Raw genomic sequence first — 24,398 nt, 5'->3', positions numbered from 1 at the left:
CGTTTTTTGTATTTCAGGTTGATAGCCTCGTTTTTTTTTCTTCTCTTGTTTCTCTCTCTCACTTTCGCTCTATATGAAGCCCAGTAGTAAGGAAATATGAGTCTGGACACACAGGAATGATAAGAAGAAGAAGAAAAACAACAAAAGAATTTTGTCAAACGAAGCCATAACAACCCGGATGCCGCATCAGCCCATAAGATAAGATAGTTTCTTTTTTTGCCTTCCCGACCAGACCTCCCAGAATAATCATTTCCAACGCAAGCAAGGGTACATAGCCTCGAGAGGGAAAAAGATGTTGACGAAAACTCGGAGTTGTTGGTAAAGGAAATTAACGGAGACGGCGGGCCTCGCGTTCGGACTCGAGCAGGCAGAGGATGTCGTCGACCTTGACTGTTTGCGACGAAGAGGGGTTTGGTTAGCTTGGTGTGTGTGCCATATATGGGTTTGGTTTGGAGATGACGGAGCGACTGGTTGGTTGGCTGGATGGACTGAATGCGATATTTCTTTCCCCGTGGAGTTGAGATTATCCCGCGATACTGCTTGTCCCTTTATTCCCCCTCTTCAGTTCCTGCGTGCGTCGTGTTGGGATTTTGAGATTCGTACTGTTCGCTGATAGAATCGTGGGTGTTGTTGACTTCCGATGCGTGCGCACTTTTTCTTTTCACTCTTTTGCCATTCTTCTCGCGGGATTCTTCTCTTCGTGGGGAAACAATTCGATTCGGTCCAACCAGCGCCACCACCATAGCCGTAGGAAATGTATATCATCAATTGTAATCAACGGAGAAATCGCATACCTGGGCCCTTGACGTTACGGATGATGCTGCGGGAAGTGTCGTCCATGAACTCGACGCGGACCTGGGTGACACCACCACGGGATCCTATAAAAATGAAATGCTCGTTAGAAAATCTTCTCTCAAGCCAAAGGTACCGATCCACACGCCGTCGCGGAAACACCGCAACTTGTATATATCCCAGGCGAAAGGCATCGAAATTCGATAAATTGAGAAATTCACGACGTACCGGTACGGCCGAGGACACGGGTGACCTTGACGAGCTTAGCGGGCTGCTTGGCGGAATCCATCTTGGAGTTGGGCTTGACGACAGCGAAGGACTGACGGGATGCGTGAAGATGGCGTTTTGGGGGGGTTGGCAGAAGTTGAAGCCGTTCGTGAAAATCGAGGGATTTGCGGCTTGTGTGGGTTGGGTTTCTGTTTTGGGCTAAAGGCGAGGGCTCAGGGCTAATGTGGCCTGAGCCGTCAGGCAGTCAACTAAGGCTGGAATGTCAGGCCGGTGATGAGGTAATCGACTTTCTTGTAGCCTGATATATGAGGCATAAATGTCAGGCAGCCAGTAACCCTGAATCTTTGCTGGCCTGAGGTATCTGTGAGATGCGGGCCCCTCCGATGACGGGATTTCAGACTCTTTTCTGCGGCATCTTCTTCCTCTTCCGCTACGCTGCTTATTCTCCCCTCTTCCTCTCCCTCCCTCTTACCTCTGCTTAACTCTTGTTTTTCTGTTCGCAATACCCTTTTTAGGATATTCGACAGTCTCTTGGATCTTGGATCTATCTCTGATTCTTCAATTGCTCCCTTTCTTTTCTTTCCTGTCATCTCCAATTCCTTGCCGGTTTACCCCGCGCCGTTGATCGTCAGTATGGATCTCGTCAACCAGTGAGTCAATTGCCCCGTAGCAAGCATTGAACCCCACGATCGCAGCATGCTATTCACTCTATACATATATAATTACTAACATATCCCCTACAGCCTCGAAGGAAGACTGCTCTTCGCTGTCCCTAAAAGCAAGTTCCCGCCATGACTCACTCTCCCTGACCGCAAAGCACCCCCCCAAACTGTCCAGCCCACCAATGGCCCCTAAACCAAGCACCGGACTAACGCCTGTCTTGCCATGAACAGAGGGCCGTCTCCAACAAGCTACGCTGGACCTCCTGGCCGGCTGCGACATCCAGTTCCGTCGCGAAACCCGCCTGGACATCGCTCTGGTCAAGAACCTTCCCATCGCCCTCATCTTCCTTCCCGCCGCCGATATCCCCACCTTCGTCGGTGAAGGCCGTGTTGATCTCGGTATCACCGGTCGCGACCAGATCGCCGAACACGATGCGCTGCTGCCCCGCGGCGAAGTCTCCAACGTGGAGGAGGTCATGGACCTTGGCTTCGGCGGCTGCAAGCTCCAGGTGCAGGTCCCGGAGAAGGGCGACATCACTGAGGCTAAGCAGCTGATTGGTCGCAACATCGTCACCAGCTTCACTGCCCTCACTGAGGCGTTCTTTGCCAAGCTCGAGGGCAAGAGCGACGCTGACAAGAGCGAGCTCAGCACTAAGATCAAGTACGTCGGCGGCAGTGTTGAGGCTGCTTGCGCTCTGGGTGTTGCTGACGGCATCGTCGATCTTGTTGGTATGATCAATGATTCTCATTCCCAACATTATTATACCTTTTAGCAACTAACCAAGCCCACAGAGTCCGGTGAGACCATGAAGGCCGCTGGTCTCAAGGCCATCGACACCGTCATCGAGACCATCTCCGTCCTGGTCAAGTCCAAGAAGACCCAGAACCCTCTGGTTGACCTGATCGCTTCCCGTATCCGCGGTGTCATCAGTAAGTTCCTACCATCTGCTTTTATCATCTACATTCCATATCACCCGACCAGCCCTATTGACTCATCTCTCTGCAGCCGCCCAAAAATACGTCCTGTGCCAGTACAACATCCCCCGCGGAGAACTGGCCACCGCCTCCAAGATCACCCCCGGCAAGCGCGCACCCACAGTGACCGCCCTGGAAGAAGACGGCTGGGTTGCCGTCAGCTCGATGGTCGAGAAGAAGAAGATCGCGACGGTCATGGACGACCTGACCAAGGTTGGCGCAACGGATATTCTGGTCCTGAACATCGCCAACTCGAGAACGGGTTAAGCTCGAAGTCAATTTTCGTTGTTTTGCAAATATTTTTTTTCTCTTCTCTTCTTGTTATGTATAGGGCGCGCTTCTTCTTCTCTTTCGCATTATATTCTTTTTTTTTTCTTATGATCAAAATATTATCGGCATTCTAGATGGTTAGACAGACGGGTATAATTGAGTTCATGAGGTACGGTTCATTGATTAGATTTGATGTCTTTTTTCCCAGGGGAGATGTATGATCAGTGTGGGGATATATCTATCGATGTGATATTCCAAGAGAGTATGTGATTCCAGAAATGGGGTAGTTATCTATTAAAAAAAAGAAAAATATAACCTATCAGATAAAACCAGACCCCGCACATTCATCCTGCAGGATCCCGAGGTTCCATACTACTAATCCTCAGTTACTATCAAGGATGATCATACTATTGACTTGCTGGCATACCTGCATACCTCTCTTGGGACTGGAAGTTAGCGATCGATGTGCTAAGTTCAATGTATTACTTACTACGTACTAGTAGTATCTCCTTGAAGTAATTCACTGTCTTTATGCGCTGGATATCACTCAAATTGCTGATGGCATTTAAAAATTGTAAGGGCCTAGTGTTACTACCTACTTACTTACTTATCATATGATCGTAGTACTACTATCTGTGGACCGGCGATATATATTAATACTACGTAGTAGTAGTCATTATACTCGAAGAAGGTAATTCGAAAGGATTATTGTTTCTAAAGTGATAGAAGATAGCTGTGAACAGAACAACTCTTTGAATTGTAGATGATATAATATACAGACTAAATCTAGTCATGGATATTGTATGAACATGGTGATGATGAGTAGGATGCTCAATCGACATATCAATACACTGTTTGTTTATATCATATGAATATTGTTTCATTATTCATTTCATAGTCGTCATAAAACAGGATAAATGCAGTGCGAAAACAATATTTATAATGATAGGGGTATCGTTTCTAGTATGCATAGGCGGGAATAACAATGACCATATGTATGTATGTATGGATGCATGCATGCATGGTGTTTGTCTTGTTGTGTTGGGAGGGGAGAGGAAATAAGAGATTTGAGGATGATGAATCATGACGAAGATGACTGTTGCTGGGAAGATTCACCTCCCAGTCCAACACCCTCTTGTCGGCCTCTGACTAGCGCCAGAAGACACTGACCTACACCTTCTAGGTCGCCTAGAAGTCCGACGTGGCCACGATCGCTCTTCACCAGACCACCCTTGATGATCCGGTATCCTGGCGGCAGCATGGCCGCGGAGGCAAGACAGACACCGTCGCCGGCGGCGAACGCCAGATCGTCGTAGGCGTCTTGGTATGGGATGCGCTCGCGCGATTCGACGCGGGCTCCGTAGACGGTGGGCACGGACTTGCCGTATAGCACGGCGAAGGGTGGGTATTTGTTTTGAGACTGATGCGAGGAGTTGAATGCAAGCTCTTGCTTGAACCGAAGGACCTCTGCGAGAGTGCGCTCTAGATAGGTCACGGCTGTTGCACGGGGTATGGTCGTGGTTGTGGTAGCCTTGGTATTGGCTGAGCCCTTGAAATTGGAGGTTGGTCCTACCGCGCTCTCCAATTTCGGGGCAGAGACCGGTGCATATTTTCCGGTGGACTCATTGGAGGGATTTGCTGTTTCATTAGGGTTCTGGGTGTGATTGTGTGATGCCTGCTCGCCATTGGCATCATCCGTCGAGGATAGACTATCCTTGCTGCCTAGGACGGTGGAGATGCGCTTTCCGAGAAGAGGGAGGTTGTCCTTGAAGCCTCTGCTGTTTGGAAGTGGAAGAGCCGGATTGATACAAGGAGAAAGCCGGTAGTCATCCCACGCCTGGGCCGAGAAAAAGTCCACACGGTACTCTTCCTTCGTCCGCTTGTTGATAAAGCAGTGTCCGTCCTCTGGAAGGAGGGCGAAGCTGGTACGGAAGGTGAAGTTCACCTGAGCTGTAAGGACGCGGGAACTAAGCAGCACATCATCTCCATTACGGAGAGGGCCCAAGATGTTGACACAGTGCTGCGGGACGCCCGCATAGAGGACTCCTGCGAAGAGATCCGGTCGCTGATTGACAGCATGCCGTGTGATGAGGCCGCCCAAGCTGTGGGCGATGACATAGGCTCCGCGCTTTTCGCGGGGGACGTCTGGGGAGTTACAGGGCAAGCCCTCTAGAAACTTGACTAGTCGTTTAGCAAGTAGATGCGGACTCAACCGCCAGTCGTAACCATAATCGTGGACTCGGAGGTCACCATTGACGGCGTTCGGGCACTTTTGAAGGCGTTTCATCAGCCGGCGGCAGATGTCGACCGGGCCAACATGGGACAACACGCCGGACGGAATGATGGTTTCTTCCATGCGTTCCTCATCTTCCGGGTTTAAGCCCACCTCCAGATCCACCTTGCGAAGATTCAGGCCGACTTTCATCGGAACCCACAGTTGGCGTTGCGGCGGTTTGGCGGACCGCAAGACTGAGCCTCGATAGCCTCCCAGAATAACGACATCCCCGGTCATTTCGGCCATGGCCTCGGTCAAATTGGGGTACTGTGCACTAATACTGGTTCGCGGAGAACGGGCCCGAGGTGGAATCGAGTCATCACCCGGCATCTCCCGAGCAGAGGGCGGCTGCTCTGGCGTGGCGTAGGTGTGGCCCCTGCGATTAGTGACATCGGACAAAAATGGCCTATAGCCCCAATCACTTCGAAAGTCTTGCAGGTGCAGCGTGGGCATACTAAGTAGCCGGCTGCTGGAATCCTGAAGGCTGTCCTTGATCGCCTTGAACCGGCTGTTGACTTGCGAATGGATATGCTCGTAACGGGGACGCTGTTCGAGCGACGAGGCGGTTGACGAAGCTCTCAGGTATAAAGACTGGTCTGAAGATGATCGCCGTAGGAGAGAAGGTGGGCGGCCCGTTGTGCTGGGCCTTCGCGCATATGAGTGTCTAGCGGTCGTGGCGCCCCCGAGAGGATCGAGTTCAGATACTTGCTCCTCGGGACTATCTCTAGATTCTGGGTCGGAGAACGACTTGCGCCGAGACTGCAGCGCTGACTCGTCTTTTTCCTGTTCCAATGCCAGCTTTGACACGGGCTTCAGGGTCTGACTGCGAGCCCGGACTTGCGATGACGATCCGGGTCGGAAGGAAAGCGATGACCGTTTAGTCAATAGATCTGGCAGGAACTTCTTAAGGCGTATATTGGTCAAGGAGTCGCCGGACCATGCCCTGGGTCGAAGGGGCAATCCGGATTTCAAGATCGAACGGGTGAAGCTGGTTCGCTGACCGTCCTTGGATCCCCGGGCGCTGTCACGCTGTGGCGCCGCCAAGTCCGCTGAAGAGGCTTGAGCATCACCCGGCTTAGCAGCCGGTTCTTCAGGCAAAGCTTCTGGTTCGTCGGTGATTTCAGATGCAAAAAGACCCTCGGGTTCCGGCGTATCCGGGATTGTGTCGAAGTAGCTACTTTGCCGTTCCATCATACGGGTTTTCTCTTCCGCAGGCGTGAGGCGCGCCTTCATACGGCTCTGGGCGCGACTCATGCTAACTCCGACGACTTCATTGGCTTCATCTTCGCGGACGGCGTCCGGGAGATTCGGATCCTCGCTGTCCGAACTCGAATTGACGGTGAAGGTGGGCGAGGGCTCCGCAGCTGGCGAGGAGTGTGCAATGACGGGGACCTGACCATTGGTCCCCGCCGGATGTGCAGGAATCGCCATGGTTAAGGTGGGCGGAGAGGGGAGAAAGAGGTGAGATTATGTATGACCCATGCAGGGAGAGAGTTTAAAAATCGAGTGATGAGGGAAGATAAGAATAGATGGGAAGAGAAAGGCTGAGACAGACTAGAGAGGGCAGTTCAATTAGGATCCATCACATGTCAGAGTGGATAGATGGATAGGTTACTATGGAGTAGCGCACTAAACTAACGGTTTGAATGTCTGCGATGGAGCATTCGTATTCGCGTTAGGGTGGCTCCATAGGGGCGAGACTGGAGCGTGCTGGAGGCGATCAGCAAATCAAGCGCATGGAGTCATGGCAATAATGGGGACGCGAGAGAGCGTGGGACGGAAGACAAGATAATAATAAGAAGAAATGGACAGGTACCATCGAAGGAAGGGAGAAAAGCAAAAGGAATAATAAACCATGACGAGCAGGGGAGGAGAAAAATGGAAAAACTAAGCAAGAGGGCCAAAAAAAGTCAGAGAAAGAGAGGTTCCACCGCACAGCCTCCGGGCGTTCCGGAAGAAGCTTCCTGTCAGTCGCGACGATTATTTCCAGCTTCCAAGCAATAGTGTAGGTGAAACTAGGAAAGGCTGTACTCGCGCGACGGGGGTTATTCTTGGGATCCGACCATGGATAGTGCCGGATATTTCAGCATAGCTGAGCGTTAGTGGGATGCTTGGCTGGAGGTTAAGTCAGTGGCTGATCACCAGGAGGATTTGCTGTCTCGGAACGGAGCTGAGGTCAGCTTGGGCTTTCAGCAGAGCAGTTAGTTCAGGAAGGGGAGAGATTCAGCAAGAGATTGGGTGGAGAGGCATCGGAGAGCATCCGTGAAGAGCCACGCGGTCCATGGGTTCATTCTCGAGTTCCGTAGATGGCATTCTCGCATGTAGATACTGCACACAATCAGACCATTGGCGATAATATTGCAATGAGATCATGCCCCAGGGCAATAGCATAACCATCGCATCACATCACCAAACAGAGCAAAAGTCGCTGCATATCGTCATAGTAAGTAAGTAGCTTGGTTCGGTTGGCGGGCAGCCGAAGCAACAGAACAAATGAGAGAGAAGATGATTTGAGGGGAAAATCAAAAAGAAGATCAAGATGGAGCACCTCAGGCGCCAATCAGCTGACAGTCAGCGGGTTCCATTGCCACACCACAACAGACAATTGTTCATTCACTACTTATCACGGTTCGACTAAGTACAGTCAGAAAGTAGTTTGGACTGATCTCAACCACAACAAAGATTAGTACAACTATTTTCAGACTCCGCATGCCAGCACGCCGGAATGTGGCTATCCCGACGCTAACTGGCATCCGTCCACTCATCCAACCCGGGTTGCTACGTGCTAATTTAGAGCCATCTTTTAGGTCCAACCGACCTTTGCGCAACAAAGGAAACTCCGCGTCATGGTACACATCATATTCATAATTTACACTAAAAAAAGCACTAGCATATGGCGTATTCGTATCTCATTAACAAAAAAAAGGCGGGGTTCATCCCATCACAAGAGACCATGGTGTTCAAAATCACCGCTGGGTTCTGCTAAAATTTCCCGATTGAATCTCTCGCTCCCCTTCTCGAGCAATGGCCGAGTTTTTGGCGGCCCCTTCTTCGTGCCCAAAGGCCTTGTCGACCGCAGCTGTGAGCCCGCCTCGCAATGACTCCCCCGCTCCCTGTGTTTCAGGTCAGCATCAGCCGCTCGTTAGTGTCGGATAGCCCGCGGCCACTACGGATGAATGTGCCTGGCTAGACTCGACTGCTGGTTGGGACTTACATGGATTCCTGCAGCTGCCGACTTCACACCGCCGCCAACGGATTCCCCGGCAGCTGCCGACTTGGATTGGGTGCCATATGTGCTACCGGATGATTGCGTCGGTTGATATCCCACTCCACTGGTGGTTTGCGATCCCGAGACCGGGGCCGTGTTGTAGCCAGCTGCGCTTGAGGCAGCGCCTCCGGCAGCGGTAGCCGCTTGGTTCGGTTGCTGGTAAGCGGCCCCGCCGGTGGTGTCTGTAGGTTCACGCATGGCTCCAGAGCCGGTTGCGTTGGTCGACTTGGAAGACATCTCGCCCGTCTTGCTGTTGACGCGGGGGTCGAGCTTATTCAGAAGGGAGGACTTGTGAGGGCCCGCGGTGGAGCTTTGAGGGTTCGATACGTTCTGGGTGGCCTGGGGATGTACGTTGCCGGTGGTTGTCGCGCCAGGGGCGTACTGAGCGCGGTTGTTCAGATCGCTATCGACGCGGGGATCGGCCTTGTTGGCGAGATCAGATTGATGCGGTCCGGCAGTGGTGCGCGCAGGGCCAGTATTTGCTTGACCGGTGCTGGTGATGCCGCTGCCAACTTGGGTCCCAGTTGCAGTAGTTGCGCTGGGGTTCTGGTTGGGTTCACCGAAGGTGGAAGAATAGTAGGGAGGCTGAGTACTGCTCATGGTGATATTTCAATAGGTAGGTTTGATATGTTGATGATGATGTTAGGTAGTATTCATTCCCCACTGTCTGTCTTCATCTTATATAAGGAGGCGAGGGAGAGGGTTGAAGCCTTCGACATCATCGATCAGCGGGTGACGTCAGGCAGGACATACCATGGTTCAGACGCAGCATCACTGCCCGGCCATAGTTGGGCGTGCAGTTTGCAGTGAATAACACGAGCAAACGAGACCAGTCACAGTGAATGCAATGACTGGATAAGAAATGCTGATGATTCTATTCAACCTCAATACACTTCCTACCAATATACTATCACGTGATACCTTATCGATAAGACTGCAGAACACAACAATGATGTCATGACATAAAAACGTGCAGCAGATGCAGAAACAAAAAAACTAACAGTGACAGCCCGAACAGTCATCCCCTGCAGAAGAAATGGCCATAAACCGTATACAGACCGACTAATCAAAAAGCCAACACAATAACTCCGAGCCGAAGCCCATCAAGGAGAGAAGCACAGCCGCGGGGAGGGACACGCGGAGGAGTTACTACAAACAGAGCGAAGGCCTAGTGTGGAAAGCGAACGAGCCGAGGTTCAGGACGGCTCAGGGTCAACGACAAAAAAGATGGACATTCAGCCCCGATCCCCCTTCACTTACTATTCATTCTACTGTCTTTATTCACTGTATAACAGTTAATCAATATTCATTGAATCAGCAACCAAAATGACCATCACAAACCGCCAACTCATCTACGTCAAGGCCCCCACAGCCGCTATCGACCCATCCGTAACAACCGGCACCTTCAACCTGAAGACCACCACCACCATCGACAGGAACAATGTCCCGGATGACAAAGTCCTCGTGCGCATCCACTACCTCGCCCTCGAGCCTGCCATGCGCCAATGGCTCACAGCCAAACGGTCGTACATTGCGCCCATGAAAATCGGCAGTGTCATGCGCGGCCAAAGCATCGCGCAGGTGCTCTCCGTCGGTAGCAGTCTGACATCCCAATACCAAGTCGGCGACTGGGTGATTGCCTATTCTGGATGGCAGGAATACGCTGTTCTAGGCGCCAAAGAGGCGCAAAAGATCTCCGTGCCGGAGGGGTGCAAGCCCACGGATGCGATGTCCGTGCTGGGGATGACGGGTCTGACGGCGTATTTCGGGATGATGGATGTGGGGAAGCCAAAGGCTGGCGATACGGTGGTTGTGTCTGGGGCAGCGGGTGCGACGGGGATGGTGGCCGGGCAGATTGCGAAGATTCAGGGAGCGAAGAGGGTGGTTGGGATTGCGGGAAGTAAGGATAAGTGTGAGTTTTTGGTGAGGGAGTTGGGGTTTGATGTGGCGATTAATTACAAGGATGAGGATTGGAAGAAGCAGTTGAAGGAGGCTACGCCGGAGTATATTGATGTTTACTTTGATAATGTGGGTGGGGAGATCCTGGATGCGTGTTTGGGCCGGGCGGCGCAGTTTGCTAGGTTCGTTATTTGTGGTGCGATTAGCCAGTATAATGTCGCGAAGCCGAAGGGGCCGGCGAATATTATGCAGGTTATTGTAAGTCCCCCGCCCCTTGTTTTTAATTTAATGATGTTCTTGGGTTGGGAGGTTCTAACGGTGTCAGTCGCAACGAGTCAAAATGCAGGGCTACATCGTGTTCGACTACGCCAAGCAGTACCCGGATGCGTTGCAGGATCTGGCCAAGTGGTTGACGCAGGGCAAGATCAAGCGCAAGGAGCATATTGTCAAGGGGGGATTGGAGTCGGCGCCGAAGAGTCTGGTGGATTTGTATAATGGAGTGAATACGGGCAAGATGATGGTGGAGGTGGTGCCGGCGGAGGAGGGAATTAAAGCCAAGTTGTAGCCCTACCACCTTGTACTTAGCATTTACAATCGCAGTAACAGTTTATTCTAATTAAAAGCCAATTAATTTTCTCGGAATGGTGCTAACTGCTAGCTGTTAACTCATTATGACCACTGCGGCTGCAACCATGGCTGGACCACCATTACTTCATACTCAACTCACGTCATACTGATGATCTCCACCAGCATCATCATCACCTTCACTATCATTATCTCCATGCACAGTGGCACATATAAACCGGATTCAACCCTAGACTAGACACCACTTCACCATGTTACAGCGTCAATTCCTTCGTGCACTGCTACGTCCTACCCACGCAATTCACACCAGTAATACTATCCGTCCAGCTATATATACCTCAAGCAGACATCTCATCTCTACCCCGTTATACAACTATTCCATAACTCAACAACACTACTTCTCTCACACACCCATCAGACCTCAGTCGGACCTCCACAAAATGGCCTCTGCAAGCAACGAGAACTTTAAGCTGGAGAATCTCTTCGGTGTGAAGGGCAAAGGTACCCACCCTATATCATCCCCCTATACCCTCCTACATCTCTACCCCAACAGCATACTAACAAAATACTGCCAGTTGCCCTAATCACCGGCGGCGGCTCAGGCATCGGCCTAATGGCGACGCAAGCACTCGCGACCAACGGGGCAAAAGTGTACATCACGGGCCGAACACAAGAGAAACTCGACCGGGTAGCAAGCCTCTACAACAAGAACATAAGCGGGGAGATCATCCCGATCGTGTCAGATATCACATCGAAAGAATCCATCAGTAAGCTCGTGAAGGAGATTGAATCGCGCGAATCGCACCTCTCCATCCTGATCAACAACGCAGGAATCAGCAGCAGCACGGATAACACGGAACCCAGCGACGCCACGGAACTGAAGCAGTCGCTCTTCGATGATGCGACCCCTATGAGCGAGTGGGAAGATACCTACCGGACGAATGTCATGCAGTTGTATTTCACCACGACGGCTTTCTTGCCGCTGTTGCAGAAGGGGTCCGAGAGGGAAAAAGGGTGGAGTAGTACTGTGGTGAATATTACCAGTATCTCGGGTATTGTGAAGGTGTCGCAGCATCATTTCGCGTATAATGCTAGCAAGGCGGCGGCGATTCATTTGACCAAGATGTTGGCGCATGAGGTGGCCGATAGTGGGTTGAGGATCAGAGTGAATAATATTGCTCCCGGGGTGTTTCCGAGTGAGATGACGGCGGGCGAGAGTGATGAGAAACAGAAGAGTGCGTTGGCCAAGGAGAAGTATGAGGGTAAGGTGCCGGCGGCGAGACCGGGCAAGGATGAGGATATGGCCAGTGCGGTGCTGTTTGTTAGTACGAATCAGTATTTGAATGGGCAGACGGTCGTTGTCGATGGGGGGTATGTGTTGGCTGCTGGGACGGTTTAGTGTACTATTATGTGTGATTGTGAATGTATGTTATTGATACACATCGAGGTTATACATCCATTCTGATCTCATCACTTCAGATGCTTTGATCCGTCGTTTGGCATCGGGGTTTAGCATCGCGTATACCACGTTCCTGCATTGTGCCTGTCTCACACACATACCACACATTAGCCATATACCGCAGACTATCATCTACAAGAACATGATGTAATGAGAAAAAGGGATAATCTTACCCCTCCTAACCCCTCAATAACCCTATACCCCTCCCTCCTCTTCCTCCCAGCAAGATACTCCGCATACCGCCCATCCTCCTCCTCACTCGCACTCCGCCAGAGAATCCTCCCCAGTCTAAGGACAAGGTATATAATCCCGACAGCCCAGACATCCACAGCCCGGGGATCATTCCCTACTCCCCCTAGGGAAGGACTTCCATACCCACGTCGACGATAAGCCGAAGAGTAAGGAGATGGAGAAGGAGAATGAAGTACCTCCGGCGCAGCATAAGGATTATTCCTCCTCTTTCTCCTATCACATCTTCCCTCCAACTCCAACTCCTCAAACTTCCCTATCCCCATCGATAACCCCCTAACTAGGGGATATACATCCTCTTTCCATGCTGCGTAGTACCCATTACCATCACCATCTTTCACCCCAATATGATCGTGAGAGAGTTGAGAGTCCAGCACCCTCGCATCTCCTAAATCCCCCAACTTGACACAAACCCCATTCCCATTCCCATCTTTAGAAGAAACCAAAATATTCTCCACGCAAATACACCCATGAACCACCCCCATCTCGTGAAGAAATTCCACTGCGCTCATTATCTGATACAGAATCCTATCTGCTTCTCTCACACCCATTACTCCATCCACATGGGAAGTAGAGGAGGAGGAGATATACGTCCCTAAATCACCTAGTTCACAATACTCACTTACCAGACATGTTTCTCCACGAGAGTTGGGGATGATATCAATGGTCTGGAGGAGATGTGGATGGTAGAGTGTTGACGAGAGGAGGGACTCGAGGGTGGATTTTAGGGTTTGTTTTGTCGAGGAAGGGGTTGGACGGAGGGTTTTGAGGACGTGCAGTTTTTTGTTTTTCTTGGTGGTGGTGGTGTTGGTGTAGAGACGAACGGAGCTGGATGTGCCGTAGTGGAGGATGGTGGTGCAGGTGCCGTATTTGTCTTTGAGGGATTGAGGCGTATTTTGTTGTTGGTGGTGGTGAGGAAGGAGAGGACTCTCTTCTGATATGCCGGTTGTGTCTGTGATAGTAGCAGTGGTATGTGTCTGTGTATGTGTATGCCATGGAAAAGGCACCGAAGGGATTGAGAACGAGTACTCCGAGAAAGGGAGTTTGAAACACAAGTAGTTTTTGGCGATTGCTATTGTTGATGGCATTTTCCTCTCCCTTCTTTAGTAGAGAGTAGTGTATATACTATGTAGAGATGAAGTAGGGTAAACTAGAAGTGAAGTAGTAACAGGGAAGGGAACCATCACGTATATACCTCTGCTACTACTAGGTACCTACAAAGTATGCGGCAATTGTCGATCAGTCAGAGAGTGCGGAGGTAAGTAACTAGTTAGTGGTTCTACCTCCTGACAGACAACCCTTAACTAGCTAGTTCAGTTACAGTAGTTAGTTAAAAAGTAAATGTATGGTCCCAGCACGTCCAACTTAATCCCTCGCCGCGCGAAGGATCACTCACTCACCTTACTCACTTCACACCATCAGGTATTACTTACTTCATTCATGGCTGTAAGCTACTCACTACTAAAGTAGGAGAGTAGATAAGGATATGATGACTTCTCATCACCACTTACGTAGACTGCCAGACTACTACGACTACTACTACCATGTATGTCGTACAACATACATATAGCTAAATTATCAGACAGAAACTAACTGTAGCTGCTCCTGCCACCTGCACAGCATCAAGCAAGGGTCACAAGCTCCCTACCGTCACCGCCAGTCCCAACCGATGTAGATGAGGGATTTCCATCGCCAATCAATTATTCCTATTTTCTAGTTAGTAGACAACCCCGCGCCACGACAATCCAGACCAAATATGGGGCTGGTTGAACCGCGGGACGGAATTGACCTGAACCAGTGATTTAGTTTACTTTGTCTACTGCCTGCATGCAATGCATCATTCTAGGTAAGTTGTAAGCTGTAGCTGTAAGCTGCTGAAATATAATAGCTGTGTCTATCAATACTCCATATCATACACCATGCAACGACAGAATCCCAGTCCATCAAATCACCGACCAGCGAATCACCCTGCCATAGTAATATGTTCATCGAAGAAAAAGAAGATAATTATCTAAATGGTGACTGCGAGGCAGCAGCAGCAGCAGCAGCAGCAGCATCACCGCACCTTGCCTGCCTCGCGCACTTCATGCATAAATCCGTCCTCGTCACCCGCCGAGCCCAACATCCAGTAGTCACCCATGCCAGATGCCATCTGCCCCCCTCCAAACCCAGTTGCGGCCGGGGCACTGTGTCGCTCCTGCGTCCGAGTGCCCCCCTGTCGCGGTCCCCAGCTGAGAATGTCCTGCACCGCCTTGCGACTCTGGTCGTCCGGCTTGGTGTACCCAAACAGCTGGGGCTGCAAGCATCCGAGGATCGCAACGGCCGCCCGGATCATGATCCGGTCTCCTTCAAACACCCAGCAGTCCCAGACCCGGCTGAGACGCTCCAAGTCCAGCCCGTTCGTCAGCAGCGACCGGAACATCGGCTCCCAGATCTCTTCGTCGCTGAGTCGGAGCGTCTCGTGCAGATGCGTCATCAAACGCGGGAATTTGTATTTCAGCGTCGCAGACGCCAGTGAATATGTACGACCGATCGCCCCGCGGTCCAATGTAAGAAAAGCAACAGGGAGCGGCCGATTGAGCGCGTTGGCCATGGCCAGGAACGCGGACGATGGCGATGGAAATTGCAGGACAAGGAGGGCAGCGATGGTCTAGAATTGTTAGTGATGAATCATGGAAGGCACGAAAGAGAACTCACATGCAAGCCACTGACATAGCCCACGTCGCTGCGATACATCGAGTACGCCTGCAACACATCGATCAACGTCTCGCGCAGCGGACCGCCGACTTGAAACAAGTTCAGGTCAGGGAACGCCTTGGACGCATCAGCGTCAATCGCCTCGAACCAATCCCTCATGCGCTTGTTGGTCTCCCCAGAATCGCCCTCGGGCCGCGCCCGCACGTCCTTGGCGCGCTGCAAGGCCTTTTTGTATGTTTCCTCGGAGAGAGCCAGCTCATTGCCGATGGCACGCTGCCAGGTCGAGCCCCGGATCCGAGGCGGCACTCCGCGCCACCATAACTCCCGCGTGCGGGTTTCATTAATGACATTATCCCAATTCGGGTACACGTACTCGTCCCAGATCTGCTGCAGAGTCTCGCGAGTGTTGTCTTTTTCGCATTTCGCGGAAGCAGCCTTCGCCGCACGGCGTTTATCTAGAATGGTCAGTCGTCGAAGATAGCAACGAGACAAGTCACATACCTGCTTCCTTGGCCTGCGCCATCATCCGCTTGTATTCCTTTAAATGCCGCTTCTCCTCCTTCTGGTCCTTCGGAGGCAGCCAGCTGGGCCGCGTCCGCGTCAGGACCTTCTCCTTCTCCTTGCTGGGAGGTAACGGATCAATCATGATATTGGACTTTTGCAACGGGGGCAGCTCAATGGTGCTCTTGGATCCGCGCTTGGACTCCTCGCTCGACCGAAGAGAGGAGAGCCCGCTTTGCAGACGCTCTCCCCGCTGGCGTTGGCGCTCATCGGCGTGGAACTCCAGAGCTTCCGTGATGATCTTGGCTTCTTCCGACAAATCCGACATCATGTTGTTGTATGAGTAGGCTCGCGGATTGCGGGGCGAGATCTGGCCGCGCTCAGGTCCTGCAGAGCTGGAACGATTGTTGCGGGTCGTGGGAGATCGCGAACCGGAAGGCGACCGGGGCACAGTGACATCGGATACCGAATGCGACAGCGGCAGGGGTCGAGGGCCTGGACTGCGACCGTTGGGGCTGGAGGCCCGGGATGGCGCCCGATCCTGCACCGGCCGCGGGGAGATGGGAACATTCCACAGACTCGCATCCTCGGGTAATTCTTCATCGGAGTCATGGTATTCATCCTCCAAATCCTGCACGGTTTTGCGCGGTCGCTGCCACGAGGGTTTCCGGTTGAGGGTGTGGGTATTGACGGGGGTCAGGGACAGGCTGTGTGTAGACGGCGACGAGCTCAAGCTCGATGTCGGTCGCAGTGGAGAGGAGGAACGCGAACGATGAGGCTTCGTGACTTGGAGGGCGGATTGCTTGGTGGAGGCTGGATCCCGCTGATTGCCGGGGCGGTGCTTGGGACCACGGCCCGGCTGAGCCAAGGTGCCATTGACCTGCTTTCCGGTAGGGTAGGGTGTCTTTGTTTTCGTGGCGGTCAGATCGCGTGTTGTCGCAACCGCCGATTTCTGCATGATGGCCGCTGAAGCTCGTGTGATTCCAGCATTTTGGACGTACGGGGTTGTACCCTTGGTGTAGGAGACATGCACATCATCCTGGAGGTCCACTTCTTCGAAATTGGAGATATCAGTGAAGATGGCTTCGGGGCCGGAGTGTTGCGAGGAAGAACGAAAGGAGGAAGATTTGGAGGACTTGGACCCGGAGAGGTCAGGAGGGGAATTCGGGGTGGTCGTACAAACGGTTGTCATTTCGGCGGGAAAGCTGCAGAGTTCAAGACTCTTCCCAGATCAGAGTATGGGAAGAACCTCAGGGGATGATCGTTAAGCAGCTGCGTATACCAAGGACGAGAAGGAAGACGATGTAAACACGTCCGATGGTGTCGCGAATTGAAGACAAAGAAAATAAGCCGTTATCGAACGAAAGACGGGGGGTGAAGAGGTGGGATGATCTCCGGATGGTATTAATTAATAGGTGTGTGACGGAAGAACCCCAAGCAGGATGCTGCATGCAATGGAAGCGGCAGAACAAGTGGCGGATCAGAAGATGGTCGGGGGCGAGGCTGTTTTTCTTTTTGAATTTGGTTTCGTATTATTCTTGTCCTCCTCTTACTATGCACTCAAGGGATTCAGGAGTTAATCGTGCAGCCAGCAGTGCATTTGGGGGCCGGAGCCGAAGGGGGAAGGGGACGCGGAGAGATGAAACGATCCCCGACCAAAACCGAGACAAGAAGCAGATGAGACAAGCAGCGCGGAGGAGAAGATAGGTTGGGAAACGATAGACTAGACTAGACTAAAGCGAAAGACTGGAATGTAGGGAGATATTAAGAAAAAGAAAAGGAAACGAAAGTATGAGGATGAGAGAGAAAAGAAGAGCGAGTGAGTGAGAATTTGGGAGGAGGAATGAATGGGGAAAAGAAGGTGGTGGAGGATGAATGAAAGCAGAAGAGAAGGAAGAGGAGGAGGAGAAGGGGGATGGGATGGGATGGGATGGAGATGGGGATAAGATTAGGATGGGGATACAGTAATACTACGTACTACTAGTAGTAGTAGGTACTAAGGATGGATGCAATCAGACCAGCACAGAGAGAGAGAGAGAGAGGCTGGCTGCAAACGAGCAACCAAACGGCAGTTCTGGACAAGGTCTGGCCAATCCCACTGGAGGCACTAGACGGCGATGGACTGGCGATCATTGGCTGTCTCTTCCAGAAGGATGTCTGCCTCGACCAGCGCACGGATTAATGGAGGGACGATAATGACCGTGAAATGAGGGTGGATATTCTTCTCACCAGGAAACGGTTCCAGTTAGTCCCGTTAGTCCAGTTCAGTCCAATTAGTCGAAGTAGTCGAAGAAGTCGTGGGTAAAGTCAACCTCGGAGTGGTATAGTGTTGGTTTGCAAGTTTACTAAAGCATTACCCGCACCGCCACAGCCGAAATGAAGGCTGATACTAATTGGGTTTCCACCCGGTTATTATTTGCCCAGGAGAAATAATAAAAAAAAAAGGAAGAGGAGAGACGAAGAGAAATATGAGCTGCACACAATTACTAGATACTAGTAGTCTAGTCTATACCTTGGATAAATCCTCATGCCCTTGGAAGAAGACTTGTATGGAACTTCATTCCTTTTGTTGACAATTTACCGTTGATGGGCAACCACACCCGCCCAACTATTTTGCCTCCCCCTTTTCCAAGGTTCTCTTCCTTCTCTCCTCCTCAGGGCTCCTCCCTTCAGATCTCGCACCCCCTGATCCAATTCTCCGTTGTCCATGGCCACCAGATCCGTGGTATGTGTGCTGCCCTGCCCGTCTTTGTTTTTTTTTTTTGCCCGGCGGACGAGCCGCGGGTCTCCGGACTGGAGTTCTCCCCTTAGTCACTATAACTGCTAGCTGCTAATTAGTTAGATGAAATGGGTGCTAACTGATTAGGGCGTAGTTATTTAGTGAGGGTACCTAAACTACTCCGTACTGGGTACACCGTCCATACTTACTTACTTAGTTACTTACGGTCGCGGTAAGTGCCCGATCGCAGCCAGAAAAACCTCCCTCGGCCTCTGCCTCCACCCCACGACACTAAATCGTTCGGAACCAGGTTTCTTGATCGAATCTCAGGAACTACCCTGCCCTTTGCACCCTATACCGTAAGATTCATTGGCTACAAATCCTGCATCAGGCTTTTCTGTGCACTTTCCCCCCTCCGTTCCACTCCGAACTGATTGGGCTTTGAGATCGGACGCCACCCGCATCGGGGAGTGTTTGAGTGAGTGAGTGTGTGCTGTTTCCAGTTCGATACGTAGTACAGAGTAATCCTGTCGTCATGCCCGTTCTCATCCTTCCAAGGCCACCGCATCCAGATTACATCACCCGCTCCCCCGTTCTTGTTGTTACTGTGCTTGCACTCTGCAGGTCGACTCTATGCTAGTCTGGACTCTTGCTCAACCTTGATCTCCGATGCGGACCCTACGATCCCCCATTCGGCATCTTCTTTCCCAGCCTATCTACATTCAGCAAGGGGGTCTAGCCTCCCCACTCCGGTCATCTGCTGTCTCTAGTCTCTACTATCTAGAACTTCCAGCCGCCATATGTCGCATTGCCGGTTCGCACCACCTGCCCCAGCTGCCAGGCCTGGTGCTGGGAATTGGGCTGGCTCTCTCGGAGAATGACATCCAGCCAGCCCAACACCCGCACGTATCGGGCTTGCTTGCGTCCCAGCACGAACCGGAAGGCCGCGGCAGCCAGGAATTCAACCTCGCAATGATGCACCCCGCGACCAGCTGCGGCTGGTACGTTCGCCTCACGTCGGGCTTGGACCATGCGGGTGGCTAGGTGTATCATGTCTCGAATGATTCGAATCACCACCCCGGGGGCTGGGTGCATCTGCCCGGATGACTTCAAGTATCGGTACATCTTCATTCCCGATATGACGAAGTTTGCATACAGGTTCGACAGGATTACCCCAATCGTGTTGTGTTGCCTGTCCAAGTACATGGGATGCATGAGCAGCTTGAAGGACCCCAGCAGTTTGCGGTGAAGAGTCCGGCCCGGTACTCGCGTCAGTTCGACCGTGAGCGAGTTCGAGAGACTAGTGGCGACGGATTGCCCCCCTTCCAGAATGCGCTCATGATCCTTGTAGATCTCTAAAGAACGGGTATCGATCAGACATCCACAGTAAGGGAAGAGCCGAGTATCCACCAGACGCGGGACCTGAATCCCCTCCACAGCGGCGGCGAAGTTGACCAAGCTTTTGGCTGGATTGACTGAGACGCCATAGGCAGGCTGCCCGGGGATCATCACCTGGAGGAAACGCATAGCCAGTGAGGACTCGGTGGTGACGAGCAGGAAGTCGTCAACTAAGCGAACCAGTAAAGCATTGTCTGACTGCAGGAATCCCAGTACTTGCTGCTCCATGTCTGCATAGAATAGGTTACACAGCATGCTCGATAACACTGAGCCCTGGGGAATGCCATTGCATTGCCGAAAGTAATTCCGCCCGAACTTAATTAGATTGTTTCGCACGTGGTCATCGAGGAGGTCGAGTAAATCTTCCGCATTGAATTCTCTCTGCATGAGCGTGTCGACAAAGACGGTGTTTCGCCTCTGGCTGGTCTCGCCGTTGGTCACCGCCTCTGCCAGGTGCTGTGGCCTTGCAGCAGGGGCTGCTCTACCGACAAATCGCCGCCTAGCCTTGCTTGGTCGTTCGTGCGATGGCCACAGGATGTTGAACTCATCAGATGGCGTCATTTCGACGTGCTTGGTATAATGGTAGGCGGCTTCAGTGATCAACCTTTCAATAAGATGGACCAGGCTTTGCTGAGGGATTGTATCAAAGCAAGACTGGATATCGAGTTTGACAAAGTACAATGGAGGCATTGAGCCCTGATTCTGTAGGTGTCTTTTGAAGTTCTTCAATTGGGAATAAATCTCCCCAACCGACTGCACACATGAGCCTAGTTTGGACGGCGCTCGTGTCTTCTCGTACTGGAGCATGCTATGAATCGGGGCAACAACCGAATTGACACTCCAGAATTTACCGGATTTTGCGTGGCCCGCTAGTACAGGTTTTCGCTTGAGATTTAAGAGAGGGCGAATGCCTGTTGATTTAGGCAAGAGTCGTAAGGAGCCATATCCCATACCGCTCTTCTCTAATCTCTTCTCTACCACACGCTGGGCTGTGGCCGGTTCCAACTCTTCGAAAACGCCAGCCTTGAGCTCAAGTATCGGTCTTTCAGTCAGCTGATACCAAACGTCGTGCCGGAAATAGAACAAACGGTTTCGACCAGACTGGGACTCGGTGACATAAAAGTTGGCACGGATGAGTGGTATCAGGATTGAGTCGAACAGGTAGTACACAAACTCATGAAGTAGCTCTGTTCGCTTCTCGAAATCGGACCTCGACAGCTTGTGTCGCAAGGGACTGAGTGCTTGTCTTGTATTGGAAGGAGGCTCAAGCCAAGGTATACAAGTAACCTGAAAATATACAGTTAGTAGTAGAAGACAAGGATGTGGTTGTGATTGTCAATGAACCTTGATCCCCTGGCACACATCCTGAAGACTCAGGTTTTCGAAACGCCGCATTTGCACGAATTGATCAACATGTTTCAGGATTTTATCTTGATGCAGAATTCTGTTCTGACCAGTTCCGTAGAATTGAGGGGGAATCAGGTTCTTCATGACAGCTCTGCAGAAGGCGGAGACAGATGAGGCAGGCGTCGCATAGTCGGTCAAGCTGAGCTTCGGTGCTTGTAATTTTGGCATGTCGCTGATACTTGGATCTACCGAGGGACTACCATCCGGGATTGACGAAGATGCCTGCTGGCAGGACAGTCGTGACTGGGTGATCAAAGACTCTGATGTCGACAATTTGTTATCATCGAACGGTTCAGGGCCGAGTTTCCACGGTCCAGTACGCTAAATTATAAGCATCAGCCTACAATGTTATCGGTGAATCAGCGAGCATACCTCTGCAGGACAATAATAATTGAGCAAATGCGCATAGGAACAGTGCTTGTTCCGGTTCTGCAACTGCTGGACCAACTCTACAGCTTTGCCTTGAAGTCGTCTGGGGATCATGCTTTCTGAGTGTGAATGGGCTCGCTTTGCCTTCTCCAACTTTGCAATCTCATCTTCGCGATAAGCATAATCTTTGAATATGTCTTGCCCATTTGACACGCTCGAAAAGACATTGTGCAAGCCAAACTGTTTGGGAAATATGTATTTCAACACATGAGTAGTGTGCGCGAGCGATGTGGAAGAAGGGAAACGGTTCAGAACATCTGCAACGTTAGCCAAGGCGCCAAACTATTGATCTTGACTGACTCACGACTCTTCATCCCAAATTGTATCTTTCCTTTCGAATCAAGCACTGGAGAAGCATACAGAATACGTCGGCGATGGAAGACAATAGGAGCTGGCTTCTGTGTGGTCGGCTTGCAGTCAGAAGTGCTTGTATTCATTTTCGTCTCCTTGCGATCAGGCGCTGGTCCAGGGTTGCTTGTCACAGAGGAAAGTGCATTTTTTGGAGCCAAATGGCTTTGAGGCACCTTGTTTACAGGTTCAAGTGTTGATAGAGGGAGTCCTAGATTGCCATCTTAGTAGTGTACTGTAATCCCTATGGAGCTGGCTTACCACTCAATTGGAAATATATTCCTCTTTGTTGATCAACGGCCACAAATATTCCACAATCCAGGAGAAGTTTTAGCATGATCTCTTCCCCGCTGTCTCCCAACAAGCCAAGCACTTCTGTCCATGGCGCCCGCTTCAGTTGCTGAACACTGTCATTAGGGAACTGCACCTCGAGGCCTGAAATACTGCAGGAGATCGTTCGCTTCCTATGAGCAGGATGCACGCTCTCACGTCTGAAGCCCCGGGTCAATAGATGAAGGGGCCTTTGGCGGGAGAATTTGTCACGACTGAACAGAGAGGATATGACGAAATCTACAAGCTATGATGTACCGTCAGTACCTATCGAGCCAATCCAGAAAAGTGGATTGTACCTCTGCCTGAGCACATGCTGGTCCAGTGTCCGTGCTGGTTTGTTCAGATCTGGACTGCGACTGCGTGAATGCAGCTAGCTCTTGCCGGCGCTTCTCGTTGCATGTCGGATGCGAGTCGGTCAATATGCCTATTAGCGTCGTATCAAGAAAGCTAGCAAGTTGTCCTGAGCCACCATCGTCATTGGTCTCGACAGGAGCCTGCTCATGACGTATGGACACAATTCTCCGACGGCGGGATTTGGAGGATAGGGGTATTTGGCGTAGAAGGTACTGTCTCAGCGTTAAAACCTGAGAATAGTATAGTGAGATAACTGGATGAGAGTGCCCTGCAGCATCATCACGAGCCAGGCTGCGCTGTCCCTTGAAACAAGTGGATGCTGGAGAGGTGCATGGCTGCGACAACCTGTCCAGCGCACGGTCACCCTTAATGGGTCTCTTCCTCTTCTTTCCCATTAGGAAAGAAATTGAATCAATCAGGACCAGTTCGCTTAATGCAAGCGACTGTCTGCCTCACATGGATGGGTGGTCTGATCATTACATTTGGTATGACGGCCAGGTGTTGTGATATGCCCCAAAAGGGAAGCGCGTTGAGACGCGCTCCGGCAACGCGACAGCCGGGGATCACGGGAGCAGCCGTCCTTACCGACCTTCTGCAACCAGTCAACCAATACCGAAATTGCTACGGATACCCCTACTGACTTTGCTGATTGCTCATGCTGCCATGTCCGTTTGCCAGGGCCCAGGAACCTAGAGCCACTGCTTCTTTACTCAGGATCATGCGCCAGCATGAACCAAAACCAACCCCTTAGAGATGACCCAGAGAAGCCGAGTCGAAACTCGCAAGCGATCGAAGAACATGGGGCGCCATGTTTGGGAGTGAAACAATTCTCCACTCGCCAGCGCATATCCCGAGAACAACGGTCAATAATCGAACCTTCCAAGCGGTAGCTCGATAGGAGACGTTCCTTAATGGGAAGCCTGGTAAGGCAACAGAACCACTGCTTCTGTTTGAAGTCGAACTCTATTTAGCTTCTTGCCTGCGTCGTCGAACTATTCGAAACTATCGGCTTCGTTGGACTATTGTTCACTCGAACTTTCAGAGCGAAGCTCCTCCTGAAACGAGTTCTGGGAACGTAGATCGTCAGGGTAAGGCGGCTATCTACAGGCAACTCTCAAGAATATATTCTTGGGAGCGCGGGTCACACGTTCTGACAGAAAACCGTCAATAGAAGCGGATTATAAAAGGATCCCTTGCTCCATATAGGCTACCACAATCCCACTGGTCATTGGCGGCATCGGATCAGTAATGCTCGCTTCTCGAAGGGAAGATCTGTAAGCGACCGCCGATCTTTGCCAACTCTTGCTCGGCGGTTCATAGTTTAACTGGTTGATGCACAGAAAGATTTTTCCTTTTCATGACCTCAATGAAAAAACCGACACATCACGAGTTAACCGAGCTAGGGAGCTCTTCACTCTTCAGCCGTAGGATGTGTAAACCTTAAAAGACTACATTGCAGGCGGCAGAACAGAGCCTGGCGTGTCCGTCAAAGGGATGGCGGATGCAGGAAGGCGACATCCGGCGGGCCGTCGGGTGACCAGCTCCTCCGT

General features: G+C 51.5%; 9 protein-coding genes across 9 annotated transcripts; 3 read left to right on the top strand and 6 right to left on the bottom strand.

Annotated features, from left to right (window-relative positions):
• Window positions 1-328: 328 nt before the first annotated feature.
• On the bottom strand, window positions 329-1,081 carry RPS28A (40S ribosomal protein eS28; the record flags this gene model as incomplete). The annotated part of the gene is made up of 3 exons (XM_041684781.1): window positions 329-390; window positions 795-878; window positions 1,021-1,081. The coding sequence occupies 3 exons, from the start codon at window positions 1,079-1,081 to the stop codon at window positions 329-331; spliced, it is 207 nt and encodes a 68-aa protein (XP_041538930.1).
• Window positions 1,082-1,653: 572 nt separating this feature from the next.
• On the top strand, window positions 1,654-2,924 carry HIS1 (ATP phosphoribosyltransferase; the record flags this gene model as incomplete). Its single annotated transcript, XM_041684779.1, has 5 exons — window positions 1,654-1,670; window positions 1,764-1,798; window positions 1,914-2,411; window positions 2,475-2,612; window positions 2,689-2,924. 5 exons carry the CDS (start codon window positions 1,654-1,656, stop codon window positions 2,922-2,924), a joined length of 924 nt encoding a protein of 307 aa, XP_041538929.1.
• Window positions 2,925-4,008: 1,084 nt separating this feature from the next.
• Window positions 4,009-6,633, bottom strand: AKAW2_20102S (uncharacterized protein; the record flags this gene model as incomplete). Its single annotated transcript, XM_041684778.1, has 1 exon — window positions 4,009-6,633. One exon carries the CDS (start codon window positions 6,631-6,633, stop codon window positions 4,009-4,011), a length of 2,625 nt encoding a protein of 874 aa, XP_041538928.1.
• Window positions 6,634-8,168: 1,535 nt separating this feature from the next.
• dprC lies at window positions 8,169-8,707 on the bottom strand (the record flags this gene model as incomplete). Its single annotated transcript, XM_041684777.1, has 2 exons — window positions 8,169-8,315; window positions 8,417-8,707. The coding sequence occupies 2 exons, from the start codon at window positions 8,705-8,707 to the stop codon at window positions 8,169-8,171; spliced, it is 438 nt and encodes a 145-aa protein (XP_041538927.1).
• Window positions 8,708-9,796: 1,089 nt separating this feature from the next.
• On the top strand, window positions 9,797-10,934 carry AKAW2_20100A (NADP-dependent oxidoreductase; the record flags this gene model as incomplete). Its single annotated transcript, XM_041684776.1, has 2 exons — window positions 9,797-10,627; window positions 10,695-10,934. The coding sequence occupies 2 exons, from the start codon at window positions 9,797-9,799 to the stop codon at window positions 10,932-10,934; spliced, it is 1,071 nt and encodes a 356-aa protein (XP_041538926.1).
• A 271-nt stretch (window positions 10,935-11,205) lies between these two features.
• Window positions 11,206-12,353, top strand: AKAW2_20099A (SDR family NAD(P)-dependent oxidoreductase; the record flags this gene model as incomplete). Its single annotated transcript, XM_041684775.1, has 2 exons — window positions 11,206-11,455; window positions 11,530-12,353. 2 exons carry the CDS (start codon window positions 11,206-11,208, stop codon window positions 12,351-12,353), a joined length of 1,074 nt encoding a protein of 357 aa, XP_041538925.1.
• A 30-nt stretch (window positions 12,354-12,383) lies between these two features.
• AKAW2_20098S (uncharacterized protein) lies at window positions 12,384-13,750 on the bottom strand (the record flags this gene model as incomplete). The annotated part of the gene is made up of 2 exons (XM_041684774.1): window positions 12,384-12,497; window positions 12,587-13,750. 2 exons carry the CDS (start codon window positions 13,748-13,750, stop codon window positions 12,384-12,386), a joined length of 1,278 nt encoding a protein of 425 aa, XP_041538924.1.
• Window positions 13,751-14,718: 968 nt separating this feature from the next.
• Window positions 14,719-17,052, bottom strand: AKAW2_20097S (putative TBC domain protein; the record flags this gene model as incomplete). The annotated part of the gene is made up of 3 exons (XM_041684773.1): window positions 14,719-15,312; window positions 15,360-15,814; window positions 15,861-17,052. 3 exons carry the CDS (start codon window positions 17,050-17,052, stop codon window positions 14,719-14,721), a joined length of 2,241 nt encoding a protein of 746 aa, XP_041538923.1.
• A 2,307-nt stretch (window positions 17,053-19,359) lies between these two features.
• Window positions 19,360-23,243, bottom strand: AKAW2_20096S (telomerase reverse transcriptase; the record flags this gene model as incomplete). The annotated part of the gene is made up of 6 exons (XM_041684772.1): window positions 19,360-21,264; window positions 21,322-21,705; window positions 21,757-22,070; window positions 22,118-22,372; window positions 22,423-22,738; window positions 22,791-23,243. 6 exons carry the CDS (start codon window positions 23,241-23,243, stop codon window positions 19,360-19,362), a joined length of 3,627 nt encoding a protein of 1,208 aa, XP_041538922.1.
• Between the last annotated feature and the right edge of the window lie 1,155 nt (window positions 23,244-24,398).

Source organism: Aspergillus luchuensis, chromosome 2 (genome assembly GCF_016861625.1).
Source record: "Aspergillus luchuensis IFO 4308 DNA, chromosome 2, nearly complete sequence".
Classification (NCBI taxonomy): Eukaryota; Fungi; Ascomycota; class Eurotiomycetes; order Eurotiales; family Aspergillaceae; genus Aspergillus; species Aspergillus luchuensis.
The sequence above is the reverse complement of the archived record's forward strand: the minus strand, read 5'-3'. Positions and strand labels throughout refer to the sequence as shown.